The sequence below is a fragment of the Hyperoodon ampullatus genome, assembly GCF_949752795.1.
Source record: "Hyperoodon ampullatus genome assembly, chromosome: 1".
NCBI classification, from domain to species: Eukaryota; Metazoa; Chordata; class Mammalia; order Artiodactyla; family Ziphiidae; genus Hyperoodon; species Hyperoodon ampullatus.
In genome coordinates this window covers 202,819,646-202,838,019 of record NC_136914.1, presented here as the reverse complement: position 1 = coordinate 202,838,019, position 18,374 = coordinate 202,819,646, and the positions used below count along the sequence as shown (strand labels likewise).

The window sequence follows — 18,374 nt, the reverse complement described above, 5'->3', positions numbered from 1 at the left end:
TTTTTTTTAAAAATGGAGGGCTTCCCTGGTGGCGCAGTGGTTGAGAGTCCGTCTGCCGATGCAGGGGATGCGGGTTCGTGCCCTGGTCCGGGAAGATCCCACATGCCGCGGAGCGGCTGGGCCCGTGAGCCGTGGCCACTGAGCCTGCGCGTCCGGAGCCTGTGCTCCACAACGGGAGAGGCCACAACAGTGAGAGGCCCGTGTACTGCAAAAAAAAAAAAAAAAAAAGGACCTCAACAGGAAAAGACTAACTGCCTTAGTAATTTTAACTTTAGGAAAGGTAGGAGGAGGTAAAACTCAAAAAAACTCCATAATTCATTGGGGTTCTTTAATAAAACTTGACCCACTGTCAGTATCTGGAAAAGTCTCTGACTTCAGGCAGCAGGGTGTGTCCCTCACCACTTCCAGCTTCAGACACAGGAAGCATGATGGATGGGTTCCTGTGCTAAATCTAAACAGTATGAGAACCACATAAGAGCTTGCTCGCTTTCCTAACCCCAAATGCATGCCGTTTAACATGTATTAACAAGCTTCCTCAGGCCAAGTAACCTAAGAAAGGGGATCAATTCTCAAGGACTCAGAAGACAACTTGGTTGCTATAAAAACAATTTTATATAACAATCATTCTGTTGTTTGTTGAAAACAATATAACATTTATGGATGATCACAAAAATATTATTACAATAATATAATCATTCATCTGCAACAGCTGTTAACATGTAAAATGTTCATTTCCCTTAACCTAGCAATCCAACTTCTAGGAATTTATCCCACAGAAATACTTAGGCAAGAGTGCAAAGACATACATCTACAAGGATGCTCACTGCAAGTTTGTGGTAGGGAAAAATTAGAAACCACCCAAATGCCCAACACCAGGAGAGTGATTAAAGTAAAGTCTATCTAGATAATAAAGTGTACAGTTAGAAAGAATATACTGACATGGAAAGATGTCCAAAAGATATTAAGTTAAAAAAAGCAAGTTGAAAAACATGGTCCATTTTTATAAAATAATGATAATTCTATATAGATATATGCATTGAAAAGAAAATCGAAATAGAGAACACTAATGTTTCCTCAGTGGGGGAATGAATTATGAAGGACTTTAACTTTGTGTCATATATTTCTATGTTTCAGGGTTTTTTTTAAATATTCATTTATTTGGCTGTGCTGGGTCTTAGTTGCAGCATGCGGGGTCTTCGTTGTGGCGTGTGGGATCTTTAGTTGCAGCATGCAGGCTCGTAGTTGCGGCATGCGGGATCTAGTTCCCTGACCAGGGATCGAACCCGGGCCCCCTGCATGGGGAGCGCGGCGTCTTAACCGCTGGACCACCAGGGAAGTCCCTATGTTTCAGTTTTATAATGAGCAAATATTTCTTTTATAAACGGGAAAAGGAAAGAAAATGTAAAAAAAAAAAAATCTCTTGTTGGCATTAGTCTGTCCATACCACAGAGTTCAGGATGCTCAGGCAGCACCCTCCCCCCAATCTCCCTGATTGGGCCTGAATCACAAAGTGAGCCGACTCAGCACATGTCATGAGGTTGCCATTAAACAGCAGCAAGCGAAGGCACTTGAATTTCCACCGTGTCAGTTACAAGATTGGGGGGCCACATTTCTCCTGAAACTCAAGTGAAATTGCCTTGGAATTTGTGGTTAAGGCCTACCAATGGCAGAACTGAGAGCAGGCAGCCTCTCCAGCCGAATTCTAAAGCACAGCTCAGAAATCAAGCCCTGCTGAGTTGGGGAATGGTTTATTTCTAATGAAACCCAGAGGGTAGGGGGCAGGGGAACAGTCACTGGCAATCTGAGAAGAAAAAATGAGCTGATCAATAAAATTAAAAGGGAATGGGTAAGTAAGAGAAACTGGCTGCAAAGTAAGAAGGAAAGAAGTTGAAGTGTCTACTGGTGAAGTTACTGATGTATTTACTGCAGAACTTACCAAATGATTCATGACAGTGGCTGGATTTGGTTCTAAATCTATGTAGCAGGTGAAACAATGACAGCTACCCTGTCACATTTTCTTTCCACATGACACTTTTATACTGGCCCAGCATCCTGATCAATATGCAAGGATCCTCTGACCCCAGGTAACGCTTGGGGCTTCTTGGGTAGGGGAGCAGATACTGTTTTGCCCACCTGGTGGCTATTCCCCTTCTTACTAAGAGAATGCCACTTTTCTTCCTCTGCCTTTCCTTGGCCATGACTTTCAGGGAACAAGGGCCCATCCCCAGCCCTAGGAGGTGGATATTGATTGGTAAGCCAACATGGTTGTCTCACTTTCCTGACATAACTCTAGCTAATGAGATGCAAGAGGAGATCAATGAGGGCGGTTCTGTGGAGGTTTTGATTGGTCTTGAAAAGACACACAAGACACAGGGAGCTGAGCTCGGTTCTCTGTGATGACCTAGATGGGTGGAATGGCGGGTGGTGGGAGGGAGGTCCAAGAGGGAGGGGATATATGTACACATATAGCTGATTCACTTCGTTGTACAGCAGAAACTAACACAACATTGTAAAGCAATTATACTCCAGCTAAGAAAAAAAAAAAAAGAGACTCGGGACAGAAGTGTCTTTTTTGCTACTTGCACACTCTGTCAAGTGTGATTCTAGGATGCTAGGGATTGCGGCAGCCATCTTTGGAGTATCAGGGAACCAGTTTAAAAAGTCAATCCAGGGCTTCCCTGGTGGTGCAGTGGTTGACAGTCCGCCTGCCGATGCAGGGGACACGGGTTCGTGACCCGGTCCGGGAAGATCCCACATGCCGCGGAGCGGCTGGGCCCGTGAGCCATGGCCGCTGAGCCTGCGCGTCCGGAGCCTGTGTTCCGCAACGGGAGAGGCCACAGCAGTGAGAGGCCCGTGTACCGCAAAATAAATAAATAAATAAAATAAAATAAAATAAAAAGTCAATCCAAAGTGCTGAGGAAGGCAGAGCAGGAAGTTAGAAAGAACTCAGGTCCTTAACAGCATCACTGAACAGATGACAACCATCCCTGGAACTCCTCACCTCCAGATGACTCGCTCTGTAAGATAAGAGCCCTTATTGTTAGGCCATTTTAGTTAGGGTGTTCTATTACTTGTAGTCAAAACCATCCCAACAGATACAAGACAGAACAAAAGGTGTCTGCTCCACCTATGCATTCTCTAATGATTTGACTTCCAAGCATAATTGCACATCACAGTTACTGAGGCAGTAGATGCCCCTAAAGCCTTGTGAGAGCAACTGATTTTGCCTACCAAGGACTATACCTACATGTTTTCTGCCAGTGCTTTCTACCCTTTGCTTTAGAGGACTTCTCTCCCACTCCGTGTAGTTGGAAGTGAGGAGGGGGAAGACCTTAAACATAAATCCTGGTGCTCCACCTGGACCACCACCCCCAACCAGGGGTGGGGGGGTCCTATTGATCTAGACAGAACTAATCTGGGTCCTTCCCCAGGACTGACGGAGGAATGTTGGAAGCAAAAAGCCTTCTGCCTGCTGGGACTACAAACTGGGAGAACTGGAAACTCTGGCTGGTGGTGCTCATCTTTCCTGGCACGTGGGAAGAGTCAGTCTACAGTACAAGACCAACACACAAGTCGGAGCCCTGAGGACACTGTTCGAACGTATAGATCAAGCCATGCCTGAAACCCTGGACATCCCAGTAACCTGACCAATAAAGTCTGTTATTATTTCAGGTAGTTTTTGTTGGGCTTCTGTCATTTGCTCATGATTAGAAGCATCCCGACTCAGATAAACACTAACCTGTCTCACTCCCTCATCCTGACTCCTTCACCTTCTCTGGATACTCTTCTTTCCCAGGCCTCTCACATTTCCACTTCCTTTTCTCTACTGCTCAGCTTCCCACCTCTGAGCAAACCAACCAAAAAGTGACTGCCCTCCAGCAGGTCGGGGCTAAGTTACAGAACCTGTCCAAGTCATTCTTCAGAGCAAGCTTCAGAGGCAGCCTCATGCAGCCCCAGGCTGGGCGTGGGCATCACCACTCCCCATCACACCACCCCCACCCAGAGTCTCGTCGTCTCTTTCCCTTGCCTCCCACTGCCCTGATGCTGTTTCTAAGTCTGGATGGCAAAGCTGTGGATGCCGTTTAGACCTGGAAAAGCAGGTCTAAGCATTCCACTTACTAGATACTGCTCAGCATGTTCTCACATGCAAATGGGCGGGGTCCTCCATGGAAGTCACTGAGTTTAAGGTGGACAGCCCAGGTGAGGCAAGACCACCACACAGAACGATGCTGCTAGGTATACACGTGTAGGTCTTCCTATCTATACATCAAACATGAAATACATGTTCTGTGTAATAACATATGTGTAACCCTTGTAGAGTGTAACCACTTGGGACAGAGCAACGCCCACAGGGCAGGGTCTCTGCAGCATCAGGAGAGTGTGCTCTGCTCTGAGAGAACTGGAAAGGCCTAAATCCAGACTGACGAGAGAGTTACAAAAGGGGGCAATTATTCACACTATGAAAAGATTCTTCACCTTAGGAAGAAGGATTTACTTACAAGGTCCCACTAAACTGCATGGGCTCTATTGCATATAGAATAGGATTTGATTTGTTTAAGACTTTACAGGCACTGCCAACTACATAAATCAAGGACCCACAGTTGAGCTGAATTTGCTTTTTGCCTTTACAAGGTGATATACAAAATGAGGTAATTTTACCTCATGTGTGTCACTATTATTGATTTTCTGTGTGAGAGAAAGATAACGGCACCAAATATTATCGTATCAGCTGAGGCAGGCATCTGATACAGGGACAAGCAATGCATCTCCTTCCTATCAGCGTTTCCTGTAAAATGGGGTTTTAATAACACTGCAAAAAAAAGACCAAGGTACCCATCTTCTCTATTCACATAAGGTTTTTGAAGACTGAATAATAATAATAATTGTGGGTGATACTTATATATCGATAGTACTTACTATGTATCAGGCACTGTTCTAAGTGCTTTGCAGGTATTAACTCATTTCATCATCTCAATAACTTCATGTATAGTTACTATTATTATCTCTGCTTTACAGTTGAGCAAATAAGTTATGTTGCCCAAGGTCAGGAGGCAGTAACTGGCAGAGCTGAGGTAAAAATGCAGGCAGTCTGGGCCTAGGGGCCATGCTCTTAACCATGATACTACTGTGTCCTCCTTGATCTAGCAGTAACGTGCAAGATGGTGAAGAGTGCCAGGGAGAGAAGTGGAAACGGGGGCTACGTAGCCTATAGCTACCTACCTAACTTACCAACGAGCTCAGGCACACTGGGCTGAGGACCCGCACTATGCAGTGAAACAGGAAGGGTGGAAGGAAGGGAGGCAGGGAGGGAGGGAAGGGAAGAGAGAAAGAGAGAAGGGAAGAAAAGGTAAGAAGGTGATTGAGAGGAGGCACAAGGGAGGTTTCTGGAGAAACAGCCTGTTTCTTGATTTGGGTGCTGCTTACATGGGGTGTGTTTAGTTTGTTAACTCTGAGCAAGCTGTACTTTTTATATACATATTTTCATGAACAAAAGTTAAAAGATGAAAGTATGGGTTTAAGAGGATTTGGGTAATATTACGAATGGCTTTAGCCCTCCTCTATTTATTTTCCAAATGTTCCAGAATGCCCGAGCAAGGCATGCTGGAGCTCAGAGGCTATGTGCACAAGTGCAATCACCCATGTGGATGATTCTCAAACCTCATGGTCCAGCCTGAGACATGTAGCAGCTCAAATATCAGCTGAGTCACTAGCAACACGGTATCATGGTTAAGAGACTGGCATTAAGAACTACAGCGGCCGTCCTTTGCACTTACTAGCTGTGTGATTTTTTTTTTTAAATAAATTTATTTATTTTATTTATTTATTTTTGGCTGTGTTGGGTCTTCGTTGCTGCGCACGGGCTTTCTCTAGTTGTGGGTCGTGGGCTCTAGAGCGCAGGCTCAGGAGTTGTGGCGCGCGGGCTTAGCTGCTCCACGGCATGTGGGATCTTCCCGGACCAGGGCTCGAACCCGTGTCCCCTGCATTGGCAGGCAGATTCTTAACCACTGCGCCACCAGGGAAGTCCCAGCTGTGTGATTTTGAACAAGCTACTTCCCCTCTCCGTCCGTCTTCCTTTCTGCAACTGTAGAGCTGGTACAACAGTGCCTAACTCACAGGGCTTTACTGCACATTAAACGAGCACTTACAACCGTGCCTGGCACATAGAACACACTATTAAATTTTAGCTCTTGTCCTCACTATTTAGGCTCATAGCCATGGTCTTCTCTCTTACATCAGTTGCCATATACTTTACTTCATCATTTTCCCATTATTTTTTTTTTTTTTTTTTTTTTTTTTTTTTGTGGTATGCGGGCCTCTCACTGTTGTGGCCTCTCCCGTTGCGGAGCACAGGCTCCGGATGCGCAGGCTCAGCAGCCATGGCTCACGGGCCCAGCCGCTCCGCGGCATATGGGATCCTCCCAGACCGGGGCACGAACCCGTATCCCCTGCATCGGCAGGCGGACTCTCAACCACTGCGCCACCAGGGAGGCCCCATTTTCCCATTATTTAAATAATTACTACTCCCTGCCATGTTTCAAAAAGAATTTAAGGAAGATTTGTTTTAGTTATTATTCAAGTAGTACGATCATATTATGAAAATCTGGAAAACAGAAAATCAGGTATTATACTTTTGGGAGTGTAGTCATCCTGCTGCTGCTGTGAAATGCCTGAAGTGATCTACAGGCACAAACTATAGCTGTTACATTACAGACACCATAAAAGGGCCTGTCGCAGCAGACCAGAACTATGGAGCCACACCAGTCAACATACACTCAAGAAACAGCCACAACTTTTTATTCTCAAAATTTTCAGTCTCATAGAAAAGTTAGAAGGATAGTACAATATATCCTTCACCTCCACACATCCTTCACCTAGATTCACCCTTTAACATTTTGCCACATTTGCTTTCTCCTCTGTCTCCCCAACACACTTTTTTTTGCCAAATCATTCGAAAGTTAAGTTGCAGACATCATGTCATTTTATTCATAAATACTTCAGCTTTTATCTCCTAGGAACAAAGACACTATCCTTTATAACCATAATACCATATCACACCCAAGGAATTTCACAGTTACACAGTACTGTTATCTGATACACAGTCTATATTTTTTCTAATTGCCCTAAAAATAACCTTTTTTTTTTCCAATTCAGGGTCCAATCAAGGATCATACATACATTTAAACTGTCATGTTTTCTTTGATCTAGGACAGCCCCAGCCCCTTGCCATGTTTTCTTTTAGAGCATTGACATTTTTGAAGAGTCCAGGCAGCTGTCTTGTAAAATATCCCACAATATGGATTTACCTGACTATATGCTCAGGATTCAATTCAGGTGAAACATTTTTGGAAAAGTGCTACATGGGGACTTCCCTGGTGGCGCAGTGGTTAAGAATCGCCTGCCAATGCAGGGGACGGGTTCAATCCTTGGTCCGGGAAGATCCCACGTGCTGCAAGCAACTAAACCCGTGCACCACAACTATTGAGCCTGCGCTCTAGAGCTTGTGAGCCACAACTACTGAGCCCACGTGCCACAACTACTGAAACCCGTGCACCTAGAGCCCGTGCTCGGCAACAAGAGAAGCCACCGCAATGAGAAGCCCACACACTCCAACGAAGAGTAGCCCCCGCTCGCTGCAACTAGAGAAAAGCCCATGTGCAGCAACGAAGACCCAACGCGGCCAAAAATAAATTAAATAAATAAAGTGTTACATGGTTGGTGCTTTATATTTCACAGTGTAACATGTAAGGAGGTACATAGTAGTCATTTGTTCCATTTTTGTGTTGCTACATTTGATCATTTGGTTAAGATGATGCCCACCCAAACTTTTCCATTGTAAAGGTATTCTTTTTCTCTTTGTAGCACATAAGTTATCTGTGGAGGGATTCTTTGAGTCCTTGTGACTATCTTATACCCCAACAATCTTTTTTATCTGATAGTTTTGACATCTGTTGATAATGTACCTGAATCAATGATCACATTAGTGTTGCAAAACAGTCACTGTGATGTTTACTGTGTGGCTGAAATGAACCCTTGCAAATCAAATCCCGTTTTTCTCCCCACTTGCATTATTATTTCAGAACTATAACATCAGAACTATTTCAGAGGTTCATCTGCTTGACTCCACCTGACAGTGATTCATAACACCTGTTTTACATTTCTCTGATCTTGATCCACATGAGCAGGTACATTAAGTGCAAACAAACATATAAATATACTGGCTTAAGCACTGGGCAGGAAGCTACCTGTCTATACAAGCAAGAGGTTGCCTAGTCTTCAGAGCCCCATTTCCTATAGTAGATCAAATTCCATATCAAGAAATGTCTATTTTCCAGGAGCTGAAATAGGTCAGTTGGGAGAGCATTAGACTGAAGAAAGGTCTGTTTTCTCAAAGACAGTTCTATATCAGCATCAGTTTCAGGCATCAAAGAAGGGAGAGAAGGGGACACAGTGGGTTCAGGCAGTAGACTCCTGGCACAATCTTCAAACATTAAAAGATTGTGCAGGGGACTTCCCTGGTGGTTCAGTGGTAAAGAACCCGCCTTCCAATACAGGGGACGCGGGTTCAATCCCTGGTCAGGGAATTAAGATCCCACGTGCCACGGGGCAACTAAGTCCATGCGTGTGCCACAACTACTGAGCTTGTGGGCCTCAACTAGAGCCCACTTGCTGCAAACTACAGAGCCCACGCACCCTGGAGACTGCGTGCCACAACTAGAGAAGAGAAAACCCGCAAGCCACAACTAGAGAGAAGGCCGCATGCCACAACGAAGAGCCTGCATGCCGCAACGAAAGGTGCCCCATGCCACAACTAAGACCCGATGCAGCCAAAAATAAATAAAATAAACAATAAAACTTAAAAAAAAAAAGATTGTGCAGACCTAGACGCTAGGATAGAACCAAATCACATGAGCCAGCTGCTTCAAGCAGCCTGCTTCCCCTGCCCCTGTGAATGATACTTCTTCCCGTCAACAGTCCTTTATAGTCCAAACAACATCCCCAGACCAGCTGCATTAGAATCCCCCGGGAAGCTGGTTAAGAAACAGATGCCCAATAGCAAAGATCAATAAAACTAAAAGCTGGTTCTTTGAGAAGATAAACAAAATTGATAAACCATTAGCCAGACTCATCAAGAAAAAAAGGGAGAAGACTCAAATCAATAGAATTAGAAATGAAAAAGGAGAAGTAACAACTGACACTGCAGAAATACAAAAGATCGTGAGAGATTACTATAAGCAACTCTATGCCAATAAAATGGACAACCTGGAAGAAATGGACAAATTCTTAGAAATGCACAACCTGCCAAGACTGAATCAGGAAGAAATAGAACATATGAACAGACCAATCACAAGCACTGAAATTGAAACTGTGATAAAAAATCTTCCAACAAACAAAAGCCCAGGACCAGATGGCTTCACAGGCGAATTCTATCAAGCATTTAGAGAAGAGCTAACGCCTATCCTTCTCAAACTCTTCCAAAATATAGCAGAGGGAGGAACACTCCCAAACTCATTCTACGAGGCCACCATCACCTTGATACCAAAACCAGACAAGGATGTCACAAAGAAAGAAAACTACAGGCCAATATCACTGATGAACATAGATGCAAAAATCCTCAACAAAATACTAGCAAACAGAATCCAACAGCACATTAAAAGGATCATACACCATGATCAAGTGGGGTTTATCCCAGGAATGCAAGGATTCTTCAATATACGCAAATCAATCAACGTGATACACCATATTAACAAATTGAAGGAGAAAAACCATATGATCATCTCAATAGATGCAGAGAAAGCTTTCGACAAAATTCAACACCCATTCATGATAAAAACCCTGCAGAAAGTAGGCATAGAGGGAACTTTCCTCAACATAATAAAGGCCATATATGACAAACCCACAGCCAGCATCGTCCTCAATGGTGAAAAACTGAAACCATTTCCACTAAGATCAGGAACAAGACAAGGTTGCCCACTCTCACCACTCTTATTCAACATAGTTTTGGAAGTTTTAGCCACAGCAATCAGAGAAGAAAAGCAAATAAAAGGAATCCAAATTGGAAAAGAAGAAGTAAAGCTGTCACTGTTTGCAGATGACATGATACTATACATAGAGAATCCTAAAGATGCTACCAGAAAACTACTAGAGCTAATCAATGAATTTGGTAAAGTTGCAGGATACAAAATTAATGCACAGAAATCTCTGGCATTCCTATATACTAATGATGAAAAATCTGAAAGTGAAATCAAGGAAACACTCCCATTTACCATTGCAACAAAAAGAATAAAATATCTAGGAATAAACCTACCTAAGGAGACAAAAGACCTGTATGCAGAAAATTATAAGACACTGATGAAAGAAATTAAAGATGATACAAATAGATGGAGAGATGTACCATGTTCTTGGATTGGAAGAATCAACATTGTGAAAATGACTCTACTACCCAAAGCAATCTACAGATTCAATGCAATCCCTATCAAAATACCACTGGCATTTTTCACAGAACTAGAACAAAAAATTTCACAATTTGTATGGAAACACAAAAGACCCCGAATAGCCAAAGCAATCTTGAGAACGAAAAATGGAGCTGGAGGAATCAGGCTCCCTGACTTCAGACTATACTACAAAGCTGCAGTAATCAAGACAGTATGGTACTGGCACAGAAACAGAAAGATAGATCAATGGAACAGGATAGAAAGCCCAGAGATAAACCCACGGACATATGGTCACCTTATCTTTGATAAAGGAGGCAGGAATGTACAGTGGAGAAAGGACAGTCTCTTCAATAAGTGGTGTTGGGAAAACTGGACAGGGACATGTAAAAGTATGAGATTCGATCACTCCCTAACACCATACACAAAAATAAGCTCAAAATGGATTAAAGACCTAAATGTAAGGCCAGACACTATCAAACTCTTAGAGGACAACATAGGCAGAACACTCTATGACATAAATCACAGCAAGATCCTTTTTGACCCACCTCCTAGAGAAATGGAAATAAAGACAAAAATAAACACATGGGACCTAATGAAACTTAAAAGCTTTTGCACAGCAAAGGAAACCATAAACAAGACCAAAAGACAACCCTCAGAATGGGAGAAAATATTTGCAAATGAAGCAACTGACAAAGGATTAATCTCCAAAATTTATAAGCAGCTCATGCAGCTCAATAACAAAAAAACAAACAACCCAATCCAAAAATGGGCAGAAGACCTAAATAGACATTTCTCCACAGAAGATATACAGACTGCCAACAAACACATGAAAGGATGCTCAACATCTTTACTAATTAGAGAAATGCAAATCAAAACTACAATGAGATATCATCTCACACCAGTCAGAATGGCCATCATCAAAAAATCTAGAAACAATAAATGCTGGAGAGGGTGTGGAAAAAAGGGAACACTCTTGCACTGCTGGTGGGAATGTGAATTGGTACAGCCACTATGGAGAACGGTATGGAGGTTCCTTAAAAAACTACAAATAGAACTACCATATGACCCTGCAATCCCACTACTGGGCATATACCCTGAGAAAACCATAATTCAAAAAGAGACATGTACCAAAATGTTCATAGCAGCCCTATTTACAATAGCCCGGAGATGGAAACAACCTAAGTGTCCATCATTGGATGAATGGGTAAAGAAGATGTGGCACATACATACAATGGAATATTACTCAGCCATAAAAAGAAATGAAATTGAACTATTTGTAATGAGGTGGATGGACCTAGAGTCTGTCATACAGAGTGAAGTAAGTCAGAAAGAGAAAGACAAATACTGTATGCTGACACATATATATGGAATTTAAGAAAAAAAAAGGTCATGAAGAACATAGGGGTAAGACAGGAATAAAGACACAGACCTACTAGAGAATGGACTTGAGGATATGGGGAGGGGGAAGGGTAAGCTGTGACAAAGTGAAAGAGCGGCATGGACATATATACACTACCAAACGTAAGGTAGATAGCTAGTGGGAAGCAGCCGCATAGCACAGGGAGATCAGCTCGGTGCTTTGTGACCGCCTGGAGGGGTGGGATAGGGAGGGTGGGAGGGAGACGCAAAAGGGAGGGGATATGGGAACATATGTATACATATAACTGATTAAATTTGTGATAAAGCAAAAAATAAAAAAAATAAAAAAAAAAAAAAAAAAAAAAAAAAAAGAAACAGATGCCCCAGTCCCACCTCTGACCAACTGAATCAGAGCCCTCTGGGAGGGTTTGGGACTCAGTGTGTTGAGATCCCAGAGGATTTCATGAGCAGCCAGGTTTGGGAACCCTTGCTTACAGAAGACCCACTGTAGCCTCCAAAAGGGTACTATCCCATAGGCCACACAATGGTAGATGGTAGTTACGGATCAGTCCCATTACATGATGGCCATCCAGCCAACAACTGACCCCCAGGGGTCTGAAACGAGGGCAGAGGGTTTCAACCTAGATGGTCAATTGCACCCCCAATTTATAGCCTACTCAAGGCTGAAAAAAAAGTCACTATACTCAGAGAAGTTGCCAGATCTGTGGTTCTCCAAGTTTAGTCTCTACCAGAGCATCTGGGAACATCACCCCCCAAAGATTCTAAGTCAGAGATCTCCTCTGGGGCCCAGGAACGTGTGCTTGCAACAAGCTCTCCAGCTGATTCTGATGCAGGGGTCCAAGGACCATACTTTGAGAGACCCTGGCCGAGATGCTAGTCTGCTCCTATCTATGACAGTCAAAGAGCAAAAGCTGGATAAAATTGTGTTGGCTTTCATTTGAAAACTACTTACCAAACCAAAGAAACAAAATATAAAGTCATATGGGAAATGTTCCTGAGCAATTAATTAACCACACAGAAACATTCAGATGATATGAAACCCTCCATAAAAGGTACTGAATTCCACTCCAACATTTCATCCCACTTGAGGACTATAGGCAGGCTGAGTCAAGAGCATGCGACCAAGGCTCCCAGCACAAAGTCCCCACCTCAGGTTCCATATTAGCAGTCTCCAGAAGGGCACCAGGGGCACAGGAACATCCCCTGGAGGGCACTTGAATCATCTGAATCAAACAATATTTCTGACTGTCAAGGTCTTGCCTGATTCCAACTTCCCATTCACGCTGTGAGGGAGCAAAAGCTCAAGGCACTTCGTTCTCTCTCTGCCCTAATCCTCTACTGTTAACCCTAGACTTAGCCAAGATTAACATGTGTGCTCATGCCCCAGAAATGGAGGTGGCTAGGCCACTGGCATCAGGGAGGAAAGAGTGTGCTAATTGTGGGAAAAGGGGCAGACAGAGAAAGTGCTGGTCAGCTCCATCTGGCCTTTGGCTCGCTGGGAATCAGAAGTATGGCTGGCAGACTGCAACCAAGGTTCAGGGTGTCAGGGACTCCCACTGCAGGAGGACATATCCTTCCCTCCCATGGCCCAGGCAGCTTTCCACCCAGGAAACGCCAGGAAACAAGCCACCCTTATGGTACAAATGCGGTATAGCACTCCCAGGAAAGGTCCTTCCACGGACATCAAAATATACCTTCAGGTTCCCAACCCAAGCAGGCTCATGGTGAAAGGACAACCACACCAGCCAGCTCCTGGGGCTCTTACCTGACTGGAACACATATCTGGCCAAGCCTTGCATTAGTTCTGCTGGCCATGTTGGGGGCGCAGACTCCCCTGTTTCTCTCTTCAGACGAAATGTCAACTCAAAGCCAAAACCACTAGGTCCATCTGTTCCTGTGAATCTGGAAGGAATAAAAAGCAAATGTTTTTTGTTTAACTACCTTAGGGAAAACACTGTTTTGTTGTCTAAAGTTCTTCCCCTTTTTGGGTAGGCTCGGCATCCAAACCCCCGAGTCGGAAGAATCTTGAGCCTTGAGGGGAGGAAGGACCTCGATAGCCAATACGCAACCAGAACTCGAGCCTTGCCCTCCTGCCAGCTACAGCACATGTGTGTGACCTCAGCCCCCCCAATCAAATTCCCCTGCTGGTACTCTGAATTACGAGTTCCAGGTTTTGTGGCTCTGGAACATTCCTTTCTGTATGATTGAGTTAAAACCCTACAAAGGGAGATGGGTCACTAGGGCAAAGGGAAGATTTCTAATACTGAAAATAACCCTTTCTCACACTCTTTATTCCTTCAAGCTATTAATAAGCACCTACTTAGTTTGCTAAGGATATATGTCCTACTGTATGCCCTATGAGGATGAGACCCTTTCTCCACTCCCACCTCCACCCTGCCCCACAAGGGGACAATCCTTGGGCTAAACTGGCTGGCCTCCAAACTCAGCATTTGAGGATGGGTCCCAAAGCAGATTCCAAATATCCAAATACTGGGAGGGCCCATGATCTTCCTGAAAGCCGGCACCCCACATGCACTCATCAATCAGCACCTGCTCTTCCTGAAACCTGGCACCCCGTGTGTACTCTTCAATCACTGGAACCTTGAGGAAGCAGAGTTTGCCCTCCCTTCCCATCCCCAAGTGGCCCAGAATGATGATGGCCACAAACATCATAGGGAGATGAGGCAGAGGAGCAGTGCCTGCCTCCCTGTCTGCTAGGAAATGCCCAGGAGGCTGAGTCTCCACGGGAGTCCCTGAAATGGACTTCTGCCAGAGAGGGAAATGATGCGGATTACAGAGCAAGGCTGGTTAGTGGTGGCACCTTCTGGGGTGAGGGAGGCATTCAGGGAGGGGCTCCTGAGAGTTACAGGAGGCTTGCCAGCATGGGAAGGGCTAAAAGTTAAACTATGTTCATGATATAATTTTCAGTAATTATATCTTCTACAAACATGAGCCACAATGATTATACACATTTAAACTCCTCAGCATACAAATACAAGCCATAAAATAAGATGACAGCCAACACCTCCTTGCGAGCCAAGCTACCGGAACAGGCGGTCAGAGGGGAGAATGCTGAAGGGGCAATGATGCAGTCAGTGCCCAACCCTGGGATTCCATGTGGCATCTTTCCTCCATCATCACCATCATCGCCCCCAAGGGGCCAGGCCGGGAGACTGGGCAGAAAGAGGTGCTAACGTCTCAGAAGCTCTGACACCAGGGCTAGCCCTGCTTGTGTACCCGAGTTGGTCCAGCCCTCCTGCACTTGCTGCAGTGAGGAGCTCACCTCTGATAAGCTAAGTTCTCTAAAGGACTGAAAAGGAAGCCTTAGAATCACTATTTTCTCTGAGTATCTATAATTGTGGGAGGCACACTCCATTTTGGGGTACACTCCTAGAATTTTGGAGACTGGGCGAGAAGATGCTTGGCAGGATGCAGTGAAAGCTATTTCCTTTCCTTGCTGAATTGCCCTGTTTGGGGGCAATTCTATGCAGAAAGGCTGAGGGAATAGCTAAGCAAGCTGAGGCTGTAAGAGCTGCCTCCCAAGGGCTATAGGCTTGCGAGGAGTATGAAAACCTGGGGTAATGCAAGACTGACTTGGAGCTAAAACCCTACAAAGGGAGATGGGTCACTAGGGCAAAGGGAAGATTTCAAGCAGCCGCCAATTAGAGACAGCTTTGTAAAATGTACTAGGCCATTACTCCCCGGCTTTCATCTCAGGCCAAGAAAAATACATGATTTCTAACCGCAAAAACTTGAGAAACAGACTAAAAGAAACATGCTCCTCAGACTGTGCGATGGGGTGAACCCTCAGATGCAGAGAGAGTAACCACATGCATCCAAGCAGCACCGCCTCTCTAAAGAGGGCTGTGCACACACACACACGCGTGCATGGGTGTGCATGCACGCACACGCATTTCTACACCATCTGCCTCCACCCGGGCTGCTTTCTGGGCCAGCTCTGCGGTGGGCAGGCCGGCCCTCACTTGACTGGCTGAGACGGACAGGTCTGGCCAGATGGTCTCCACCTGCGTCTGATTACCACCCACCAGGCTGGCTGGATGCAACCTCTAAACTCTGAAACATGAGTTTGGAATGGCCCAGCCTCAGGATAAACACACAACCTGGAGCCTGTCAGAAGGCCTCTTCTTCAAAGCAGATTGCTCAGTCAATAGCCCAGTGATAAGGTCATTCAGTCTTTAAGGTCCCCTGGAGAGGCCTGGCCTGGTCTGCAGTCCCTCAAGTGAGGGCTCCTCCAGCCAAAGCAGATTTATCTGACCAGACGATGAAGCCCCTCCTGGAGAGCGGCTGTCTCGCGCATCCTCCAAGAAAGGAAAGCGTGAGAGGAAATCAGCACGTGCTGCAGAAGGTGGGATCTGGGTCAGAGCAAAGAATCTTTCTAACACCAAAGGCTGCTAAAATACTGGCTGGTGGTAAAGGGGCCCAGTGGAATTTCTTCCTACAGAGATTCTTAAAGGAATATACTACAGATCCTCCCCAATCTGGCAGGGAGGGGTTCTAACTGTCTTGTTGCAGAAGGATGGATGAGACGGCCTCTCAAGATTGTTTCCAGCTCAAGAACTTCTGATCCTGCGCACTGAGGTGCTCAAGGGAGAAGCTGGCTTTGTCCCAGCAGTTTAGTGAGCCTAGGCAATGGCTGTGCCAGCCTCAAGAGTAACATTAAACCTGCCAACAGGAAAAACATGTGCCTTGAATCCTAACATAGTTGTGCAACCACTGGAACCTGCCCAAAGGTCTCCCCCAAGGCACCTGATTAAGAAGGTACCAATCAGACAAATAGGAACCTGGGAGAGACTTTCTAGAGTGTGGGTAAACAGAAAAAGCTGACCTAAAAGTTGGCATCTCATGCTCAACACCATTAATTATTAGGATAATTCAAATCAAAACTACAATGAGGTGCCACTTCATACCCTCTAGGATGGCCAAAATAAAAGACAGACATTAACAAGTGTTGACGAGCATGTAGAGAAATTGGAACACTCACATTTTGCTGGTGGGAAGTAAAATGGCAGAGCTGCTTTGGAAAACAGTTTGGCAGTTCTTCAGAAAGTTAAATACACCATATGACACAGCTGATCCTCTCCTAGGTATATACCCAAGAGAACCAAAAACATTTTTCACACAGAAACTTGTACACTAATGTTCACAGTAGCATTATTCATAATAACCAAAAAGTGGAAGCAACCAAAATGTCATCAACATAGAAATGGATAAACAAAACATAGTATATCCATACAATGGAACATTGTTTGGCAATAAAAAGGAATGCTGTACTGATTATTTGCTATAACATGGGTGAACCCTGGAAACATTATGCTAAGTGAATGAAGCCAGATACAAAAGACCACATATTGTATGATGTCATTTATAGGAAATGTCCAGAATAGACAACTCCATAGAGACAGAAAGGGGTTGGAGAAGGAGAGAATGGGGAATGACTGCTAATGGGTATAGAGATTCTTTTTGGAGTGATGGAAATGTTCTGGAATTAAATAATTGTGATGATTGCACAACCTTGTGAATATACTAAAAAGCACTGAATTGTACACTTTAAACGGGTGAATCTCATGGTATGTGAATTATATCAAAAAAAAAAAAAAAAAGCTGGCATCTCAGATACACCTAAATGCTAGGGGAAGCAGGGCCAACCATGTCAAGTACACCAGGCCTTTACCTGACTCTATCTACTAATAGCCACTACAATTAACTGAATACCTACTAAGTTTGAGGCCTTGTACTAAGCACTTTTCTGATGCCATATTATTTAATTCTCCAACAACCCTGTGACTCAGCCATTGTTATCCTCATTTAACTAACATATGAGAAAAAGACACTTGAGAGAGTGTAAGCAATGTTCTATAAGTCACACAGTAAGCAAGTGATGGACTTCAGACTTGAGGTCTGCCTGACTCCAAAGCCCATCTTCTCATTGCTGTGTGACCTCAGGCAAAATATTTAACCTCTCCATGCCTCAGTTTATCCCCATCTATAAAATGAGGATAATAACAGTAACAGTAACTATTTCAGAGTTGTTGTGAGGATTAAATATTCGGAAACCACCTGGAACACTATAAGCATTATATCACACTAAGTGAAAGAAGGCAGTTACAAAAGACCATATGTTATATGATTCTATGTATGTGATATGATAAATAATATAATTTGTAATATATTATATATTACATAAAATGTCAAGAATAGGCAAATCTATAGGAACAGAAAGTAGATCAGTGACTGCCTCAGGCTGAGGACTAAGGACAAATGCAGAGTCACTGCTAATGGGTGTGGGGTTTCTTTTGAGGGTGATAAAAATATTCTAAAATTAGTTTATGGTGATGGTTACACAACTCTTGAATATACTAAAAACCACTAAACTGTACACTTTAAGTTATGATGGTTATATAACTCTTGAATATACTAAAAACCACTAAGCCGTATACTAAAAACCACTAACCATACACTGTATGGTAGGTGAATTTTATCTCAATAAAGCTGTTTTTAAAACCTGAGGGGAAAAAAACCCAAAGAACTAATAGTAAAAAA

At 44.0% G+C, this 18,374-nt stretch overlaps 2 protein-coding genes across 3 annotated transcripts in view; one reads left to right on the top strand and one right to left on the bottom strand.

Moving 5' to 3' along the window:
- Positions 1-18,374, top strand: part of ARMH3 (armadillo like helical domain containing 3) — a gene marked incomplete at its 3' end in the record, with an annotated part of 562,435 nt that overhangs the window by 6,234 nt on the left and 537,827 nt on the right. The window lies entirely within an intron of this gene.
- Positions 1-18,374, bottom strand: part of SUFU (SUFU negative regulator of hedgehog signaling) — a gene marked incomplete at both ends in the record, with an annotated part of 113,691 nt that overhangs the window by 66,970 nt on the left and 28,347 nt on the right. For both annotated transcript variants that reach the window (XM_079715024.1, XM_079715025.1), the window contains one exon: positions 13,579-13,715. In XM_079715024.1, the coding sequence (XP_079571150.1) occupies positions 13,579-13,715 (137 nt within the window). The remainder of the gene's footprint in view (positions 1-13,578; positions 13,716-18,374) is intronic.